Genomic DNA, 16,148 nt, shown 5'->3' with positions numbered 1-16,148 from the left:
GAGGGCCAGCCGGGCAGAGGGAGGGGCCAGCCGGGCAGAGGGAGGGGTTCAGCCGGGCAGAGGGAGGGCCAGCCGGACAGAGGGAGGGCCAGCCGGCAGAAGGAGGGCCAGCCGGGCAGAAGGAGGGCCAGCCGGGCAGAGGGAGGGCCAGCCGCGCAGAGGGAGGGGCCGCAGTGGGCTTCTTGCCAAAGAGAGGCCAGCCCAGCCCAGGGCTAAAGCAGCACCTACCACTTAGGGAAAACCAAAAAGAGGTCTTTGTTACTTAAAACTCTAGGACTCTTTCCTCCTTGCTTTCTGTAGTTTTGTGTCTCCCCCCCATTCCCCCCTCAAACATAGTATGTAGCCACGGATGATTTCTAACTCCCGAACCTCCTGCCTCCACCTCCCTGGTCCTGGGATCTTGGGGCCTGGTTTCATTCAATGTCAAGGATCAGGTGTCATAGCACTCAGGGTCTGCATGGTAGGGATGCACTTCACCGACTGAGCTCCGTCCCCAGCTCTCCTTACTTCCGTTTAAAGGAACTCTTTTGTTCTGATGTACTACATGCTACTTACTCTCTGGTGAGACTGAGACCTATTCTTTTTGTCTTTAGGGTTTTGTTGGGAAAGGATCTTGTAACATTGGCCAGGATGGCTGGACTTTCTGGGTTCAATCAAACCTCCCACACCCACCTTCCTAGCACTGGAGTACAATCAGACACATGTTGCCCAATAATAGCTTTTTTCCTGAGAGTTGTTTTTATGTCGAGGTGTAGTGCACATGCCTGCAATCCTTGCAACATGGGGGCAGCGGAGACGGGAAGCAGGGTTGAGAGCCAGACTGGGTCCCACAGATCCCATCCCTCAAAGGATGTTCCACGTCCTAGTTGTTTTATCTTAGGCTTTTTAGAAGCAACATCTGTTAGTGTTTGTTCACAGTTCTTTAAAAAGACATCAGAAGACTAATGGGAGAGCTGTGTGTGTGGTGTGTGTGTGTGTGTGTGTGTGCATGAGAGAGAGACAAAGAGAGAAACGGAGATACTCAGAGCTTTGTATAGCTCATGTGCTGGGCCATCAATCCAAGCAGGCCATGTCTGAGCCCCCGATGGCTTCTTGAACCTCCATGTGATTGAGATGGTTGGTGCCCTCGTTGTATTCTGTGGCTGTGATAAAACATTCTGACAGAAAGCAACTTGAGGAAGAACCGTCATGGTTCCAGGTCGTGGTCTGTCACTGGGGGAAGTCAGGGCATGATGAAGCAGAACCCAGGACTGAACACAGCCTGCTGGCCTGCCCTCAGGTTCACACTTAGCTTTTTTATTCAGCCCAGGAACATCTGCCCAGGGAAAGGGGCAGGCCACAATGGCTGGGCCCTCCTGCATCAATTGATAAGATAACCTCTCACAGGCATGTCTATAGACCAACCTATTCTAGGCAATTCCTCAACTGAGGCTCCTCCTCTCAGATGCCCTAGGTTATGTCAAGCTGACAGTTAAGGCTAGCCTCTGACTGTGGCTCCCGGGCTCACAAGCTCCTTGCCTATTTCATTTGAAAGTTCCTAATGTCAATGACATTAGGTCCTTTCTTCTAATCTGTCGTCTGTGTTCTGGAAGACAAGGCAGGGCAGAGGTTGGGTGTCTCCATATAATCAGTGTGCTTGCATGAACACTGGTATTCATTAACTCTGGGGTACAGAGCTGATAACCCCACACACAGCTGTGCTGGACATCTTCATGGTCACAGGCACTCTGTTTTACTCTTGAAAATGTGAGCTCCCAGGGCTAGGGTGGTGCCAGGTGGAACCCAGAAAGTCCATTCTGTGGTGCTGCTAGGCAGAGTCAAGATCTTGGGTTCATTCCCAGCATGAGGTGTGGGGGTAGAAGATAAAACAGAAAGGAGATGTTCCATCTTCTCGAGGCAGAGAGACAGTGCTGTTGGTGTATCCTTTCCCAAGCGCTGTATGTGGACTTCATATCTCTCACCCAGTAATCCATTGTTTCCTTTCTGACCTGTGTTTGAAGAGAATGGGGTAGCATGCATTGAAGGTGGTGGGCCACACAGAGCCCTCGTCTTCAGACAAAAGAATAGGGAGGAATGTGCCCACTGCCCCCAGAGACGGCTTCACAAGAAGCAGCTACAGTCTTAAACTTTGTGCTTGAGAACTGCAAGAGTGGTGCAGGCTAGCCAGCTTCTCTTGTTTTCTATCTGAGACATGCCAAGCTGACCTTGGCGTCTAGGAGCCAGGACACTCTTTCCCCTGGAGATGAAGATCCTGCCCTTTGGCTGGAACATGGTGGTCATCAGGGTGGGCTGAAGAGAGCTGACCTTTGCTTTAGTGCAGAGGGCTGGATTACCAGTAGGGCTGACCTGGAACAGCTACCGTTCCAGTCTGTGACTGAGTGAGTTGAGGATGTGAGGTAGCCCACATCTCAGATGGGGAAACTGAGGCTCAGAATGTTGCTGGGTCAGAGCTAAGAAATGACAAGATTTGAACCCTGGTGCATTTAGTTCCAAAGCCAGTGTTTTCCCTCTCTAGCTAACTGAGTTTGGGAGACTTTGATACACAGTAAAGGATGTCATACATGTAGCAGGGCAGCAGGCAGGGAGAAGCCTGTTCTGTCCTCACATCAGTAACAACAGTGACCACTTGACCCTGGGACTTGATTGACTGGGACAGAGCTGCTGACCAGGAAGCTACTGTGTCTAGACTTGAGCTGCACCTGGCATTTGCTATGTTCACAAAGAACAACCCGGCCATCAAAGTCAGCTTGGTGGATGTCAGGTTGGCACAACCACCAAGGGATAGGTCCTCATCCTAGGTAGGAACCCAGCAAGAGTGGCAGTTCATCTCTGCCTCAGGGTTACAAGGAAGGCCTGGCACCCATGTCTGTAACTCCACATCCTGGAGCTGAGCATCTGGGAGAGGGATCTAGTCGGGACTCTTGGAAGCTAGAGAAATGGGGACAAAGTTCTTCATATACCAGAGGGGGAAGCTGCTGAAGAGGGGCCAAGGGCGAAAGGAGGGTCCCTCTTACACACAGCAGGCATGAGCCTGGTGGCAGCAGCCTGGCCTCTCTCTGCCACACCGAGTTCCTGTGGAGGACTGTGTTTTTCATGCTACACTCTAATTATACTTGACATGATCATCTAAACAGTGAGGTAGAGAATTTGAGGGGAAAGAAGCCACCTCACCCCACCCCACCCCACTCCCTTGGCCAGTTTCCAGGGTACTCTGAGTCATCTCTATGGGTTTTTCAAGTCCCTGCTGTAAAGGCATTCCCATCACTCCCCTGAGGCTCAGTGATAGCCACATGGTGGAATGACCAGCAGAGGAGCCTGCTGTTTTCAGTCTCCTTGCTCTCTGGTGGCCATGGGGACTTAATGCTGTCTTTTCCAGCATTGGACACTTGCCATGGCTATCATGGTACAAACTCCAGTTAAGGGGTTGTCATTGTCAGTGGACAGATTCATGTCCCCTCTACCTGACTGACTTTGGGGCAGGCTCACACCTTTACCATGGTACTTAGAGATGGAAGTGAACCAACAAGCTGTATCTGCCTGTGCCCTGCTCTCATCTGGCCCCAGAGCAGACCAGGCTAGCCAGAGGACCATCTAGGCCTTTGGGATCTGGGATGAGAGCTATCATCATCCATCCTTGAGCTTGGCTCCTCTGAACCCCTAGGAAGTGTTTCGGCGGCACCGGGGACTACGGCTCCTAGCCCTGGTGGAAGAGGTACTGCCACGCCACCGAAGTGGCCACCGTGGGGACTGGCATATCTCTCTGAGCAAGCCCAGTGAGAAAGAGCAGCACCTGCTGATGACTCTTGTAGGAGAGCAGGGTGAGCAGACGGGGGAGGTGTCCCACCACAGGCCTGTAACGGAGGCTCAGAAAAGAACAGATAGGGCCATAAAGCTAGGAACCTAACAGGCATGCTCGTGCAAGGCTCTGGATGGGGTGATACCTGGGTTCTGGGGATGAGGAGACAGATATGGGCATCACACTATGACAGCAGGACCCTTGGGCTGCCGAGGTGACTTCTAGCATCATGCCTTGCATATAGTTTCCCAGGGGATCAGCTCAATGGGAAGCAGGTCAGCAGGGGACATACATGGGCCCTGAGGTTCTCTGTGATTAGAAACAGAAGGGCAGCAGAGGAGGCTCGAGCAGCTTGTTGTAAGAGAAGGGTTGGGTGGTGTGGAGACACCTCAAGGTGCTGTGGTGATGATGGCATTTTCCTCCAGGGGTGGTCCCCACGCAAGATGTCCTTTCCATGCTCAGTGGCATCCGCAGGAGTCTGGAGGAGGTAAGTGTGTGGGGACCTGACCTGGTGGCCACTGCAGTGTCGTCTACCATCCTTGACTCTCAGAAAGTGCCTGGAAGAACTTACAGCCTAGTCCAGGACAGGGGTGTGTCTCAGGGCTCTGGCCATCCCCAGACAAAGAGTGTGTGCAGGTTACCACTCAAGCAAAAGGACTGCACATTCCCAGGCCATGGTTAGAGGACAGCCATGGAAGAGGGAGTTAAATGGGATGGTGTCTGAAGTATCGTGGAGAACATGGAGGGGGAACAAAACAGACCCTGCCCCACCAATGCTTCTGCAGGGGAACCTGAGGAGTGGGAGATGTCAGGAACTGGAAACAGCCCTCCCTAGTTAGATGTGGCCCTGATCAGATGTGGTCTTCTGGCTCCTGCTGGGCTATGGGACACATAAGCTGGAGGTCCAGATATCAAACACTCCTGATCCTCACCCCTACCCCTGCTAGCTCTCACCTTTAGAGGGACTGAGTGTTTGACAGCACCCAGCATGTCACATGCAAGGGAGCTGTGTGTTTCTAGCCTGTGTCCAATGTTTACAAGGGTCAGATTATACTAGATCTCCTGTGGACCCCTCTTCCACTCCATGGGTTGTAAGGATTAAATGAGGTGAGAGCCAAAGCCCAGAGCTGTCAGGCCTTGCCTCAGACCACCCAGGTAGCAAGGACCTGCCTGCCGGGTGGAAAGCTGCCGAGCTGCCTGAATGACTCCCAAAGCTCTCCTCCTGGAGCTTTGGACCTCCAGCGTATGTGTCCCGTGGTCCAGCAGAGGCCAGAAGACCACATCTGACCAGGGCCACCTCTAACTAGAGAGGGCTGTTTGCAGTTCGTGACATCTCCCACTCCTCGGGCTCCCCTGCAGAAGCATTGGTAGGGGTGGGGCCTGTCTTGTTCCCCCTCCACCAGGTTCTTCATGATCTCCAAATCTGGGCTCAGGAACACAGATGGACAGTGGACACCTGCATGGGTTTCACACAATGAGGGAGGAGCTGAAGCCAGCCCCTGCCCCAGAGCTCACTAACAATACTTTTCTTGGTTCCGGAAGCTGGACTGTAGAGAGAGAAGCCAAGCCAGCTAGAGCAGCTTGCAGTAGGGAGGCACATGCCGGCTGTGAGCTTACCACTGGGAAAGGGAAGAAGCTGGAGACCCCAGCTGTGGGCTGCAGTTGGCTTCCTCACCGAGGCCCCAGTGATGCTGGGCCTACCATGGATGGCCAGAATGATGTTACCTTACCCCTAAAGAGGAAGCTTGTTTCAGGGCTCTGACTCTGTGCGGTGAACTTGAGAGTCTCCCAGATGCCTTGTTGCTTTGTGGAACTGTTGGGGACAGGTGTGGGGCCCCATCTATTTGGGCCATGACTGTCACGTCTCGGTGCTGTGCAGGGTCAGAGCTGGTGCATTCAAAGTTGAGTTGGGGCAGAAACACAGTGAGGATGTGAGGGGGCTGAAAATGTGGCCACTGGGAGAGGCTTGGAAGTGTTCTTAGATGGACCAATAGGGACAGAATGGTAAGCCCCCCAGCACAGGTCCAGGTCCCAGGGCTGTCAGGGGCTCTAATTTACCCTTGGGATGTTAGCTCTCAGGACTTTCCTGATGGCTGGTCCCGCACCCCCACCCTCAGATTGGCATCCAGAACTACTCCACCACCAGCAGCTGCCAGGCACGGGCCACCCAGGTGCGCAGTGACTACGGGACGCTCTTTGTAGTGCTGGTGATCATTGGTGTCATCTGCTTCATCATCATTGTGCTTGGCCTACTCTACAACTGTTGGCAGCGCCGGATGCCCAAGCTGAAACACGTGGTGAGTAGGCCAAGTAGGGCTTGGGAATGAAGGGCAGTGTGTGGCTAGTATCAGCCAGTGCTACCCAACAGCCTCACCTAGAAACCTGTACCAACTCAAGTTGTGCTCAGTGCCAGGCTGGGGCCTGCCATCTACCTCCCTGAGCCTGGTACTGTGTCTTTGAGGAGATACACAGTGAGGGGATGGATGTAAGTCTCACCAAGGGGTCCCTCCTCTTCTCCAGCTCTTCTTAACCCCAGTGCCCCATTCTGCAAGGCTTGAGAGCAGTGGCTCCCCTCCAGTCCTAAGAGCCAAGGGCTCCTGCAACCTGCACAAGAGAAAGGGGGCAGGCCCTGCTCATTCGGCCCTAGTTCATGTGCTTTGAGTTTCGGGCTGTCTCCTGTATAATGTGCTGTTGGAAGGGATCAGGTGACACGGGGGCGGGGTCACAGAGTTTAACGAGCAGAAGTTTAGATTTGAGCTGCAAGCACTTGTCTTCTGAGCCCCAAGGGAATGCCTGGGGGCTTCGCGTGGTCAGCCACTGCGCGCGCGCCCAGCGCTCTCTCCTGCTGCTGCAGTCGCACGGTGAGGAGCTGCGCTTCGTGGAGAACGGCTGCCACGACAATCCCACGCTGGACGTGGCCAGCGACAGCCAGTCGGAGATGCAGGAGAAGCAGCCCAGCCTGAACGGTGGGGCCATCAACGGCCCGAGCAGCTGGAGCGCGCTCATGGGCAGCAAGCGCGACCCTGAGGACTCGGACGTGTTCGAGGAGGACACTCACCTGTGAGCGCCGGGCCACGGGCGCGAGACTGCCCGACGCCACGGCCCCGCGCCCCTCCCGACCCTCCACGCGGGCCACCACGCTTCCCCACCGCAGCAGGCGACCGCGGCGCAGCTCCCACCCCGCCCCGCCCGGCCCCGAGCGCTTGCCCGAGGCCAGCGTGCTCCCCGCGCCCGGACTCCATTAAAGCCGCCAAGACGCGCGGGCCGCTCCGCCTTCATGCCTGTTTCTTGCCTCCAGAGGGCCGCACTCCGGGGAGTGGGTGGGAAGGGCCTGGATGAGTAGGTGGGGCACGGGAGGCTGGCTGGGCGGGGCAAGAGCGGGTGGGCTGGGAATTCTCTGGAGTTTGTGGGCGTGGTTAGGGGCAAGTGGGAGGAGTGTAGGGAGTGTTCGGGCTTCTGGGTGGAATCCAGGCCAGGTGGGCTGAGCCTGAAGTAGGCTGGGAAAGGTCCTGGTGGGCGAGGCCTCGGCCTGATGGGCGGGACCTGAGCCGGACAAGTCTAAGGACGGACAGGCGTTGTTAAGGTTCAATATTCCACGCCTGGGGGAGGTGCTGTCCTCAGAACAGATCCCGTGTAATGTGGGCGGGGCCTGCAGCGGACTGCTCTTCGGGTGAAGCTCTACTGAGGGGTTGGGGTCTCGGTAGTGAGCTAGTCTCCGGGCGAATGGGCGGAACCTGGGAGAACTGAGTTGTCCTCTAGACGAGTGGGCGGGGTGAAGGCTAGAGGTCCCCAGAGGCTAAGTAGGCGTGGTTAAGTTAATGGGTGGGGCCTTGGTAAGCGGCCTTGCTGGATGAGAGGGCTGGGTTCGGGCCGGACGGTCCTCCGGGCGCCAGGCGCCGCTGCGGAGCCGCTGGCGGGCATAGCTTGGCGGTGCCGCGAGGGGCGGGGCGGTGAGTGTTTACATCCGGCCCGGCACAGACAACTCCCGAGATCGCTCGGCCGGGGGTCCAGCCTCTTTCGCCATGGACACCAGCGACCTGTTTGCCAGCTGCAGGAAGGGGGACGTGGGCCGTGTGCGGTGAGGACCTGAAGTCCAGGAGGCGGGCAGGCGTACGCAGGGCTTATCGAGCACGGGTGTGCGGTCGGGTGCCGTGGGGCTCCCGAATCTGACCAAGCCCAGAAGAGATCGGGCTCCAGGTCCCTTACTTAACTCCGTGCAGGGAAATGACTCCTCTTCGTGGAGGTTACAAGACACGCAGGCGCTGCTGGTGCAGCCAGTTACGAGCCTAGCGCCGAGACCCTGGTCTCGGTGGGCAGGCAGGGAGAAAGGATTCTGGCCCTTACTTTTCTTTGATAGACTCCTTTCTCCCATGACCTTTCCTTTCAAATCCCCTGGTCCTCATCAGAGGTGTCTAGGCTGCAGCCCTCTCCGAAAACCTCCTTAAGTCTGTCCTCAACACTAGATGCTACCTCGGAGTTAATGATCTGTTCCTCAACTTGAGTGCAACTCTGAGAGCCCAGGTCTTGCCTTGATAGCCTCCTTGGGCTGCCATGTTCCAGTGATGGCTTTCTGGTTCATGACCTCTTCTCTTCAACATCTTACCAATTGTTATTAACACTTCTTCCATAGATCTGTTCTGTCTCTCCCCCCACCCACCCCCGGGCCTGCATCCGCTTTCTTCTGGCTTTCTGCAGTCGTCTTCCTAGGCTGAATTAGGGGCACCATCACCTTCTCTCCTAAATATTATAAGACCAAATTCTCAGCCTTCTGAACCTGGGGCTTGGCCTCTATCCCTGAAACCATCACCTAACTCACAGTTGCAGACCCTTGCTGACCCGTGTAGTCCCAAGTCTTGCCCTTCTCAAAAGCATCCCTAACCCAGAGAGATGTGGCCTCTTTCTCCTTTATGGTTGTCTCTCTCTCAGATCAGAAGCAATTCTGACCCAGGCTTTGAACTTCCTGCCCAGGTACCTACTGGAGCAGCGAGACGTGGAGGTGAACGTGCGGGATAAGTGGGACAGCACCCCTTTGTGAGTGTGAGCAGTGGGGTAGCTGGGTGGGCAGGGTGGGCCTACCCTACTGACAGCTTCCCCCTTTCCTAGGTACTATGCCTGCCTCTGTGGGCATGAGGAGTTGGTGCGCTACCTGTTGGCTAATGGTGAGAGAGGGTCAGGGTCTGACTGTCTGTAAACTCCGAGACCTTGCTACATTTGTATGCACCCTTAATTTCGTGTTAACTCCCTAAAGTCAACAAATGGTACTCTTGAACCCTCTGTCCACTTTCTCACATTACCCTTGACACCTAGGCCAGTTCTGGGACTGTCTCTTATGGTATACCACCATTGGTCTGCTAAACTGACTCTCTGACCTCCATATTTGCAGCAGGAGGATCTTTCCACAGCAAAGCTGATGGGACTGTAGGAGTGTTTGGGATAAAAGCACTTGGCCCTGGTGGCTCATTCCTGTAATTGAATTATTGGGAGAGAGGAAAGTCAAGACAGGGGGATTATCTGAAGTTCAAAGCTAGTCAAGGCTACATTCTGAGACCCACTCTTAACTCCTCTTGCCTTGCTTTCCTTGGGTCTCCCACCTGCTGGCTGCCCATCAACACTTGGGCCCTTAGTGACCCACTAGACCAACCCATCTCCTACCTCAGGGTCTTCTCAGTTGCAATACCTCCTGCTTAGACTAGAGTTCCTTCCTAGATCTGTGCATCTCCCACTTCTTTCAAGTCCCTTTACTTAGCCATCGCACTGGCCTTCACAGCCTCCCCATGTAGCAGCCACCGCCATAGTCACCCTTGGTTCTGTTTTGTAATAATGGAGGCTGTCACATGTAGTACTCATATGCCCTAGTATAGGTTAAGTTGGGGCAGGGAACTACTAGTCGTCAAGATGGCTGGTTACAGGCCAGTCTGCTCTTAGCTTCGTATAGTCCCGTATTTACATATGTATTCATGAATATGCCTACATCTAAGTGCCCAGATTGTATGCCCTTGGCCTTCCCAACGACCAAAGGGTTGTCTGGGCCACCTTGGCAAGGAAAGGCCTCTAGGTTCTGGGCCCTACATGTTGGAGCTGGGGAGAAGGGGTGGCCAGAGACTAAGTGTCCCCTTGACTCTGACTGATGAGCATTGCTTCGTAGGAGCCCGCTGTGAGGCCAACACCTTTGATGGAGAACGGTGTCTCTACGGAGCGCTGAGCGACCCCATTCGCCGTGCACTGAGAGACTACAAGCAGGTCACTGCATCCTGCAGGAGGCGAGATTACTATGACGATTTCCTGCAGCGGTGAGCTGGGGGTGGGGCTTGGAGCACTGGTGGGTTTGCCCTGCACTCTCAGTGGGTTCAGGTGGGTGGGTGTGCTGAGTGGTCTTGGTGAACCAGCAGTTGCCTGGATGATGCAACCCTTCTGGCTTTTCCCAGTCTTCTGGAACAGGGCATCCACAGCGATGTGGTCTTTGTGGTACACGGAAAGCCGTTCCGGGCCCATCGCTGTATCCTCGGTGTTCGAAGTACCTACTTTGCCAACATGCTGGACACCAAGTGGAAGGGCAAGAGCGTCGTGGTTCTCCGGCACCCACTGGTACATCCATCTGCCTTGGGAGAGAATGCCAGCTTCTGGAAGAGCAGTTAGTTCATGCTTAGTGGTAGCCTCTGACCTTTCCTTTCTACTCTGCCTGCAGATCAACCCGGTGGCCTTTGGGGCTCTACTGCAGTATCTGTATACAGGTGACTGACCGACCCCCTGGGCTGGGACAGCAGCACACCCAGGGTAGCCCAGAGCTGATGTCACCTTTGGGGAGGAGGAGTGTGCCCAGCATGACTTAACCTGTTTGGAGAGAACAGGTCCCATCTACAAATTGAGCAGGTCTTAGGTCCTTCTGGATGAGGAAACCAGGGTATTGAGTAGGAGTCACTCTCAGGTCCTGACTCAGCCTCCTAAATCCCCCAGGCCGCTTGGACATCGGTGTGGAACACGTAAGCGACTGTGAGCGCCTGGCCAAGCAGTGCCAGCTGTGGGACCTGCTCGACGACCTGGAGGCTAAGTGTGAGAAGGTGTCTGAATTTGGTGTGTACAGGGTCTCAGTCCAAGGTCTTAGGTTACAGCCTGCAGCTCTGCTCCAGCTCTCTGAGTCCCTACTGTCCTCTCCCCCAGTGGCTTCCAAGCCTGGCACATGTGTGAAGGTGCTGACTATTGAGCCGCCTCCAGCAGATCCCCGGTTACGGGCAGACATGGCACTGCTGGCTGACTGTGCCCTGCCACCGGAGCTGCAGGTACCGAAGGGCATGCTGGCTTGGTGGACAGGAGGGGTGTCTAGAGATGGCGCTGGGAAGGGCAGGTTCCACAGAGCTGGGTTTCCCTCCTGGGCCAACCTAGAAGCTTCCTTCCATGAACAGCTTTGCTCTGAAGGGCGCCTTTCCTATACCAGGGTGACCTTGGAGAGCTGCCCTTCCCATGTCCCGATGGCTTCAGCAGCTGCCCTGATATCTGCTTCCGAGTGGCGGACTCCAGCTTCCTCTGCCACAAGGTACCTGTCCCGTTCCTGTCCACACTGCTCAAGTCCTGGGCTAGCTCCCTGGGGGCAGATTCCAGCCCGGGTACTTTCTGAACTTGCTCTCCGCAGGCTTTCTTCTGTGGCCGGAGTGACTACTTCCGGGCCCTTCTGGATGACCACTTTCAAGAGAGCGAGGAGCCCGAAGCCTCTGGAGACCCCCCAGTTGTCACCCTGCATGACATCTCCCCGGACATCTTCACTCACGTGCTGTACTACGTATATAGTGACCATACAGAGGTGAAGTGTGGCACCCAGTGGGAGGGCAGTTGTGAATGGAGCCCTGGGCTGTCTGCAGTGGGGTTGTCACAGTCCTTGCCCTTAGCTGTCTCAGAGTTTCTAAGTCAGGCATGTGGGTGGCTGTAGACAGTGCCAAAGGTTCCCTCTGTTGGTATGTGTGCATGGCAGTGCAGCGGGGCACTATACAGGGAAGAAGTGTGTTTTCCATTGGGTCTGAGGGGCGAGGTGGCTTGCCGGGGTCCCGGGTGTCCCTTTGTCTGGCTTCTCCAGGGCATTCCCACAAATCTTCCCTCAGAAGGTAATGTTTTAAGGCTGGTAGGCCATATGGGATCTTCAGGGCTGTTCAGCTGAGAATGCTATTCTCCAGGAAAGGTCTTTGTAGAATTGGTGGCCCTGACCCCCAGGCTGTGGCTCCCCCATCCTCTTTGTCCTTTACAACTGAGATGGAGCCACAGGAATGTGTGTCCCTACACCATTTCCTGTTGACCCCAGTCCTGGCCCTCTGGCTCCCACCACCCTGCCCCCTCTGTATTAGGTTTTGTCACAGGCCTTCCTTCTGTTACTTTCCCTCACTTCCTTTCTCATGGCCTGCCACTCACTCTGTGGTTGAGTCTGAAATCCTGTGTCACTCCTGAAGAAGCTTTATACCCCAAGAACATTCTTTATAGCTCAGAGTGGGGGTTGGCCTCTGAACATGGTCTAGCAGTAGGCGACTCTCTCAAGAGCAGTGGGATCTCAGGCAAGTTACATACCTGCTCCGTGTTTCATGTATCCCCCCAGAAGATGGAGAATAACTGTTTCCTTGAATCTTGTACATGTGACCAAAGGTTAGGTAGATAGCAGGGTGACAGCCTGAAGTGTGGTGGCATAGTCCCTCTGCTGAGTCCTAGGCCACCCAGGGTCAGGCTGAAGCTGCACCCTTGGTCTTAGGCAAGGCCTAGCTGTCCCCTCCTCAAAATTGTGTGGTCTTCCACAGTGGAAGGAGCCGTGGCCAAGCTTGTGGACTGGATAGAATCCTCCAGCTCACTTTACTTTCTTTCAAGTCTTTCAAGGCCAGCATAGGTGTCTCTACTCCACAGATGAGGGGACTGTGGTACAGAGGTGAAGGGACTTGCCTGGGATCCCTTGCTGGATGGGGAGGGTTCAGGTCTATGACTGAGCCCACACTGCTTTTCCTGGAAGGCCTGTAGCCCTAAGCACTGGCCTGTCTGCGGCGTGGGACCGCTCCCCTGAGTTTTCTTCTGCCCCTTGCACCCTCAGGGACCCTGGCCAGGCTCCAGAGATGCGAGTCTCCTGTATTTCCACTGAGGTGTCCTCTCCGGACTCTGGGAGCCCTTGGTGATCACTGGTGTCCTGTTGTCCCCTTTTTTTGTGCCACAGCTGCCTCCTGAGGTGGCCTATGATGTGCTGAGTGTGGCTGACATGTACCTTCTACCTGGCCTGAAGCGGCTGTGTGGCCGCAGCCTGGCCCAGCTGCTGGAGGAGGACAGTGTGGTGGGTGTTTGGCGCATAGCCAAGCTGTTCCGTCTGGCCCGGCTGGAGGACCAGTGTACCGAGTATATGGCCAAGGTCATAGAGAAGGTGGGTAGGGGTGCTAGAGTGGAGCCCGTGAGGGTGGGATGCGGCCCTGCTGAGATGCAGCCTGTCCTGAATCTGGTTTTCTACAGCTGGTAGAGCGAGAGGACTTCGTGGAGGCAGTGCGGGAAGAGGCAGCAGCTGTAGCAGCCCGGCAGGAGACAGACTCCATTCCACTTGTTGATGACATCCGCTTCCATGTGGCCAGCACAGTCCAGACCTACAGTGCCATTGAAGAGGCACAGCAGCGACTGCGGGCACTCGAGGACCTGCTTGTGTCCATTGGCTTGGACTGCTGAGCCCTTCCATCTGACAGCCTTGTGGCCCAGGGCTGCCACAGTGGCAGGCATGCGCAGTGTGTGCATGCAGCAACTGTTGCTCTTGCACGCTTGATGGCAGTACAGTGGGCAGAGGGGACTCACTGGGTTCCTAGGGAACAGGATGTTCTTGGGATGAGCCTCCTCCTCCTCCAGTGCACAAGGTAGCCCCAAGATTTGGGGCAGGCAACACTCAGGGAAAACTGGGGTATGGTAGGCTTTGAACCCCATCTCCCCCAACACCCTACCTGCTCCCTCCTGGCTCTCAGCCAGCCCTGGCTTGCTTCGGCTATTTCCACGTACAGGGCTGGACAGGAAGCAGGGAGTGTGTGGCAATAAAGCTTGAATTCACTCTGGGGTCCTGAGCCTGTGTTGGGGTACAGCTTGGGAGGGCAGGCTTTGGGGAGTGGAGCTGGTGAGGAGGGGAAGCTGGGGACTGTGGATAGGGCACTTGGGCATTCTTAGCAGGACACTCCAAGGAGGGTGACCCAAAGGCTTGGAGAACAGGTTGTCTGAGCCAGTAGGCCTGTACCCCTGCCACTTCAGCACAACAGGTGTGACACCATGGCCTAACTGCAGAGAGGGGGACATTAGAGGAATATGGATGCCCTCAGGCCTATTGACTCCCATAGACCTTTGCTTTGTCCCCAGTGCTAGACAGCTGTCAGTCTGTGCTTGTTATTCTGCAGTGCCACAGATCTCCTCACCTTTGTGGTTGCCATTTTCCAGAACTTTCTAGATTATTCTCATCTTCGTCAGCACATTTCCATTTGTTTTGCTCTTGTGTGTTGGTCTTACAAGGGAAGATCTGAAGCTGCCAGCCGGGACAAGTTGCCTTCAGTTAGGGTTGCTGGCAGAGTGTTGCAAAGATAGAAGGCAGTTTGCCCCTGAGCCCACCACAAACAGAAGGGAAGACAAGGCAGTGAGGTCTCACTGCCTCTGCCTTTGTACCTGTCTCTACCTGTCTTGAGTTCCAAACTGGGGGATGAGCATTTAAGTGTGTGGTCATCTGAGAAGGCTTAGGGCCTCATCTGGTTCGTGGCGAGCCAGGGTGTTTGTGAAGCATATGCAGGAGATACGGGCCCCCCCCCCCCCGGCGGGCGGTGCCAGCCATGCTGGGGTGTGACAGTGACTTGCATCTTTAGGCTGTTATTTTGAAACCACAAGGACAGGGAAGATGGGGATGCAGGCCATATATACATGAACTCATACGTGAGTTGAATTTCAGAAAGTAAAGGAAAAGTTTTAAATTACTGTAGATTTCTTTCCATGTGTGATTAATTATCAAATCAAGTCCATCTTCTGTATAGATGTTACTTGAAATCAGAAAGTTTCCATCTCTCATCAGACAGTAGTAACATGAGCGAAGGAATTTTCAGTGCCCTGGAATCCATATTTTCCACCAGGTTCATCGATGAAATAGCAGGACGGGGACGGTCCCCGAGGAGCCAGGCTGTGGGTCATAATGGGCAAGAGTTCCCCAAACACTGCGCATGTGCCCATCTCCTCATCTTATGATGAGGCAGAAACCCTTCCGAGTACTGCAAGTAGGAAACACCAGCCTTGTTACCAGTTAAGCAGTGGGGTCCTCCCTGCTCTGCCCAGATCGTGATTGTGAGCAGGTGAGATGTTCTCTACTGATGGCTGTCCTAAGAGGCTGGCCTGGTAGAGACAGAGGCTGTGGAGAGCTGGGGTCTGGGTGCTTCAGGCTGTAGAAATGAGAGATTTAGGGCTCCAGGTGACCAGGCTGGGGATTATCCCACAGTGGCCTGGGTGGCATGGCATGTAGGTCCTACTAGTGTGGCTGGCCAGACCCCTTTGCTCTGAGTCTATCCACTTAGAAGCCATAGGGAAGGAGACACTTCTAGTGTCGCTCTTGAATGTTCTTCCTCAGTGTTTGGTGGCAACAGTTGTTGCCCACTATCCCTGCAGGCCTTGACTCTCAGGACCTGTAACCCCGTAAATGGCACCTTAGAAATCTGACTCCTCAGTTGTTGGCAGCAGCCAGGGTTGCATTCTTGTGTAGCTTGGCAAGCCTGGAGTTCTCAGTCCTTAACACTGTCTTTGGCTCAAGGTTTGGGACTCTTGGCCCTGAAGACAGTTCTCGGGAACTCTTTCAGTGACGGGGCCCACAGTTTCTCTTTCCTCGTTCCTTCCAACCTTAGTTGTGCCTCAGTTTCCATTCTCCACAGTCCGGGCTTTCTGCTCCCATTCCTGCCCTGGCTGCTCTCGAACTGATCAGCTGTTCTTTGTTCTGCAGCACAGCCTGTGACCATTCATATGCCATGGATGCTACTGTTGCTTCTGCCTTCACCTGGCTGCTGATTTTTGTTATCTGCTCATTGACGGTAGACAAGAACAGACCACTTTAAAGATATTTCCTGCTACACCAGCAGGGGAGGGAGCACAGGAGGGTATCTCCCTGCCACTTATAGTGGAGGCCTGAACAGCCTGTTTATATACAGCTTGAGGAAAGCTATTTGGGCCAAGTATAGCCTTGCCTCTTAGCACAGCCATGGGAGTCTGCTGGATGACCTGGGGATGTGCTCCTTCTCTGGCTTAGGTGAAAATGGCTGCAGGGTCATCGAGGGCTCACCCAGCCTCAGGACAGTTCTAGCTGACTGAGGCTGTGCCTTCAGCTGCTGGGACAATCAGATGTGCCTAA

The 16,148-nt window shown here is 54.8% G+C and overlaps 2 protein-coding genes across 6 annotated transcripts in view; both read left to right on the top strand.

Moving 5' to 3' along the window:
• Positions 1–7,069, top strand: part of Podxl2 (podocalyxin like 2) — a 24,472-nt gene extending 17,403 nt beyond the window's left edge. The window contains exons 4-7 of the mRNA XM_028782978.1: positions 3,662–3,818; positions 4,222–4,283; positions 5,914–6,093; positions 6,651–7,069. Coding sequence (XP_028638811.1) covers positions 3,662–3,818; positions 4,222–4,283; positions 5,914–6,093; positions 6,651–6,860 — 609 coding nt within the window. The 3' untranslated portion in view covers positions 6,861–7,069. The remainder of the gene's footprint in view (positions 1–3,661; positions 3,819–4,221; positions 4,284–5,913; positions 6,094–6,650) is intronic.
• Positions 7,070–7,701: 632 nt separating this feature from the next.
• Abtb1 (ankyrin repeat and BTB domain containing 1) lies at positions 7,702–13,840 on the top strand. 5 transcript variants are annotated; one of them, XM_028782957.1, is made up of 12 exons: positions 7,705–7,874; positions 8,723–8,827; positions 8,900–8,955; positions 9,942–10,086; positions 10,222–10,381; positions 10,482–10,527; positions 10,751–10,867; positions 10,955–11,073; positions 11,229–11,327; positions 11,424–11,591; positions 12,972–13,172; positions 13,259–13,840. In XM_028782957.1, the coding sequence occupies exons 1-12, from the start codon at positions 7,819–7,821 to the stop codon at positions 13,463–13,465; spliced, it is 1,479 nt and encodes a 492-aa protein (XP_028638790.1). In that variant the 5' UTR covers positions 7,705–7,818; the 3' UTR covers positions 13,466–13,840. The 5 variants fall into 5 exon arrangements, with proteins under 5 accessions (XP_028638788.1, XP_028638789.1, XP_028638790.1 ...); XM_028782958.1 differs by having other exon boundaries at positions 7,707–7,874; positions 8,765–8,827; XM_028782959.1 differs by having other exon boundaries at positions 7,741–7,874; positions 8,765–8,792.
• Positions 13,841–16,148: the final 2,308 nt, after the last annotated feature.

This window comes from Grammomys surdaster, unplaced genomic scaffold (assembly GCF_004785775.1).
Source record: "Grammomys surdaster isolate TR1022 unplaced genomic scaffold, NIH_TR_1.0 948, whole genome shotgun sequence".
Taxonomy (NCBI): Eukaryota; Metazoa; Chordata; class Mammalia; order Rodentia; family Muridae; genus Grammomys; species Grammomys surdaster.
The sequence above is the reverse complement of the archived record's forward strand: the minus strand, read 5'-3'. Positions and strand labels throughout refer to the sequence as shown.

Excerpts from the sequence above, each read along its gene's own strand:
- Abtb1 (XM_028782955.1), top strand. The coding sequence starts at position 7,819 with ATGGACACCAGCGACCTGTTTGCCAGCTGCAGGAAGGGGGACGTGGGC. Across the intron at positions 10,528-10,750 it reads ACTGCAGTATCTGTATACAG|GCCGCTTGGACATCGGTGTG; the intron begins GTGACTGACCGA and ends TAAATCCCCCAG. Across the intron at positions 13,173-13,258 it reads TGGCCAAGGTCATAGAGAAG|CTGGTAGAGCGAGAGGACTT; the intron begins GTGGGTAGGGGT and ends GGTTTTCTACAG.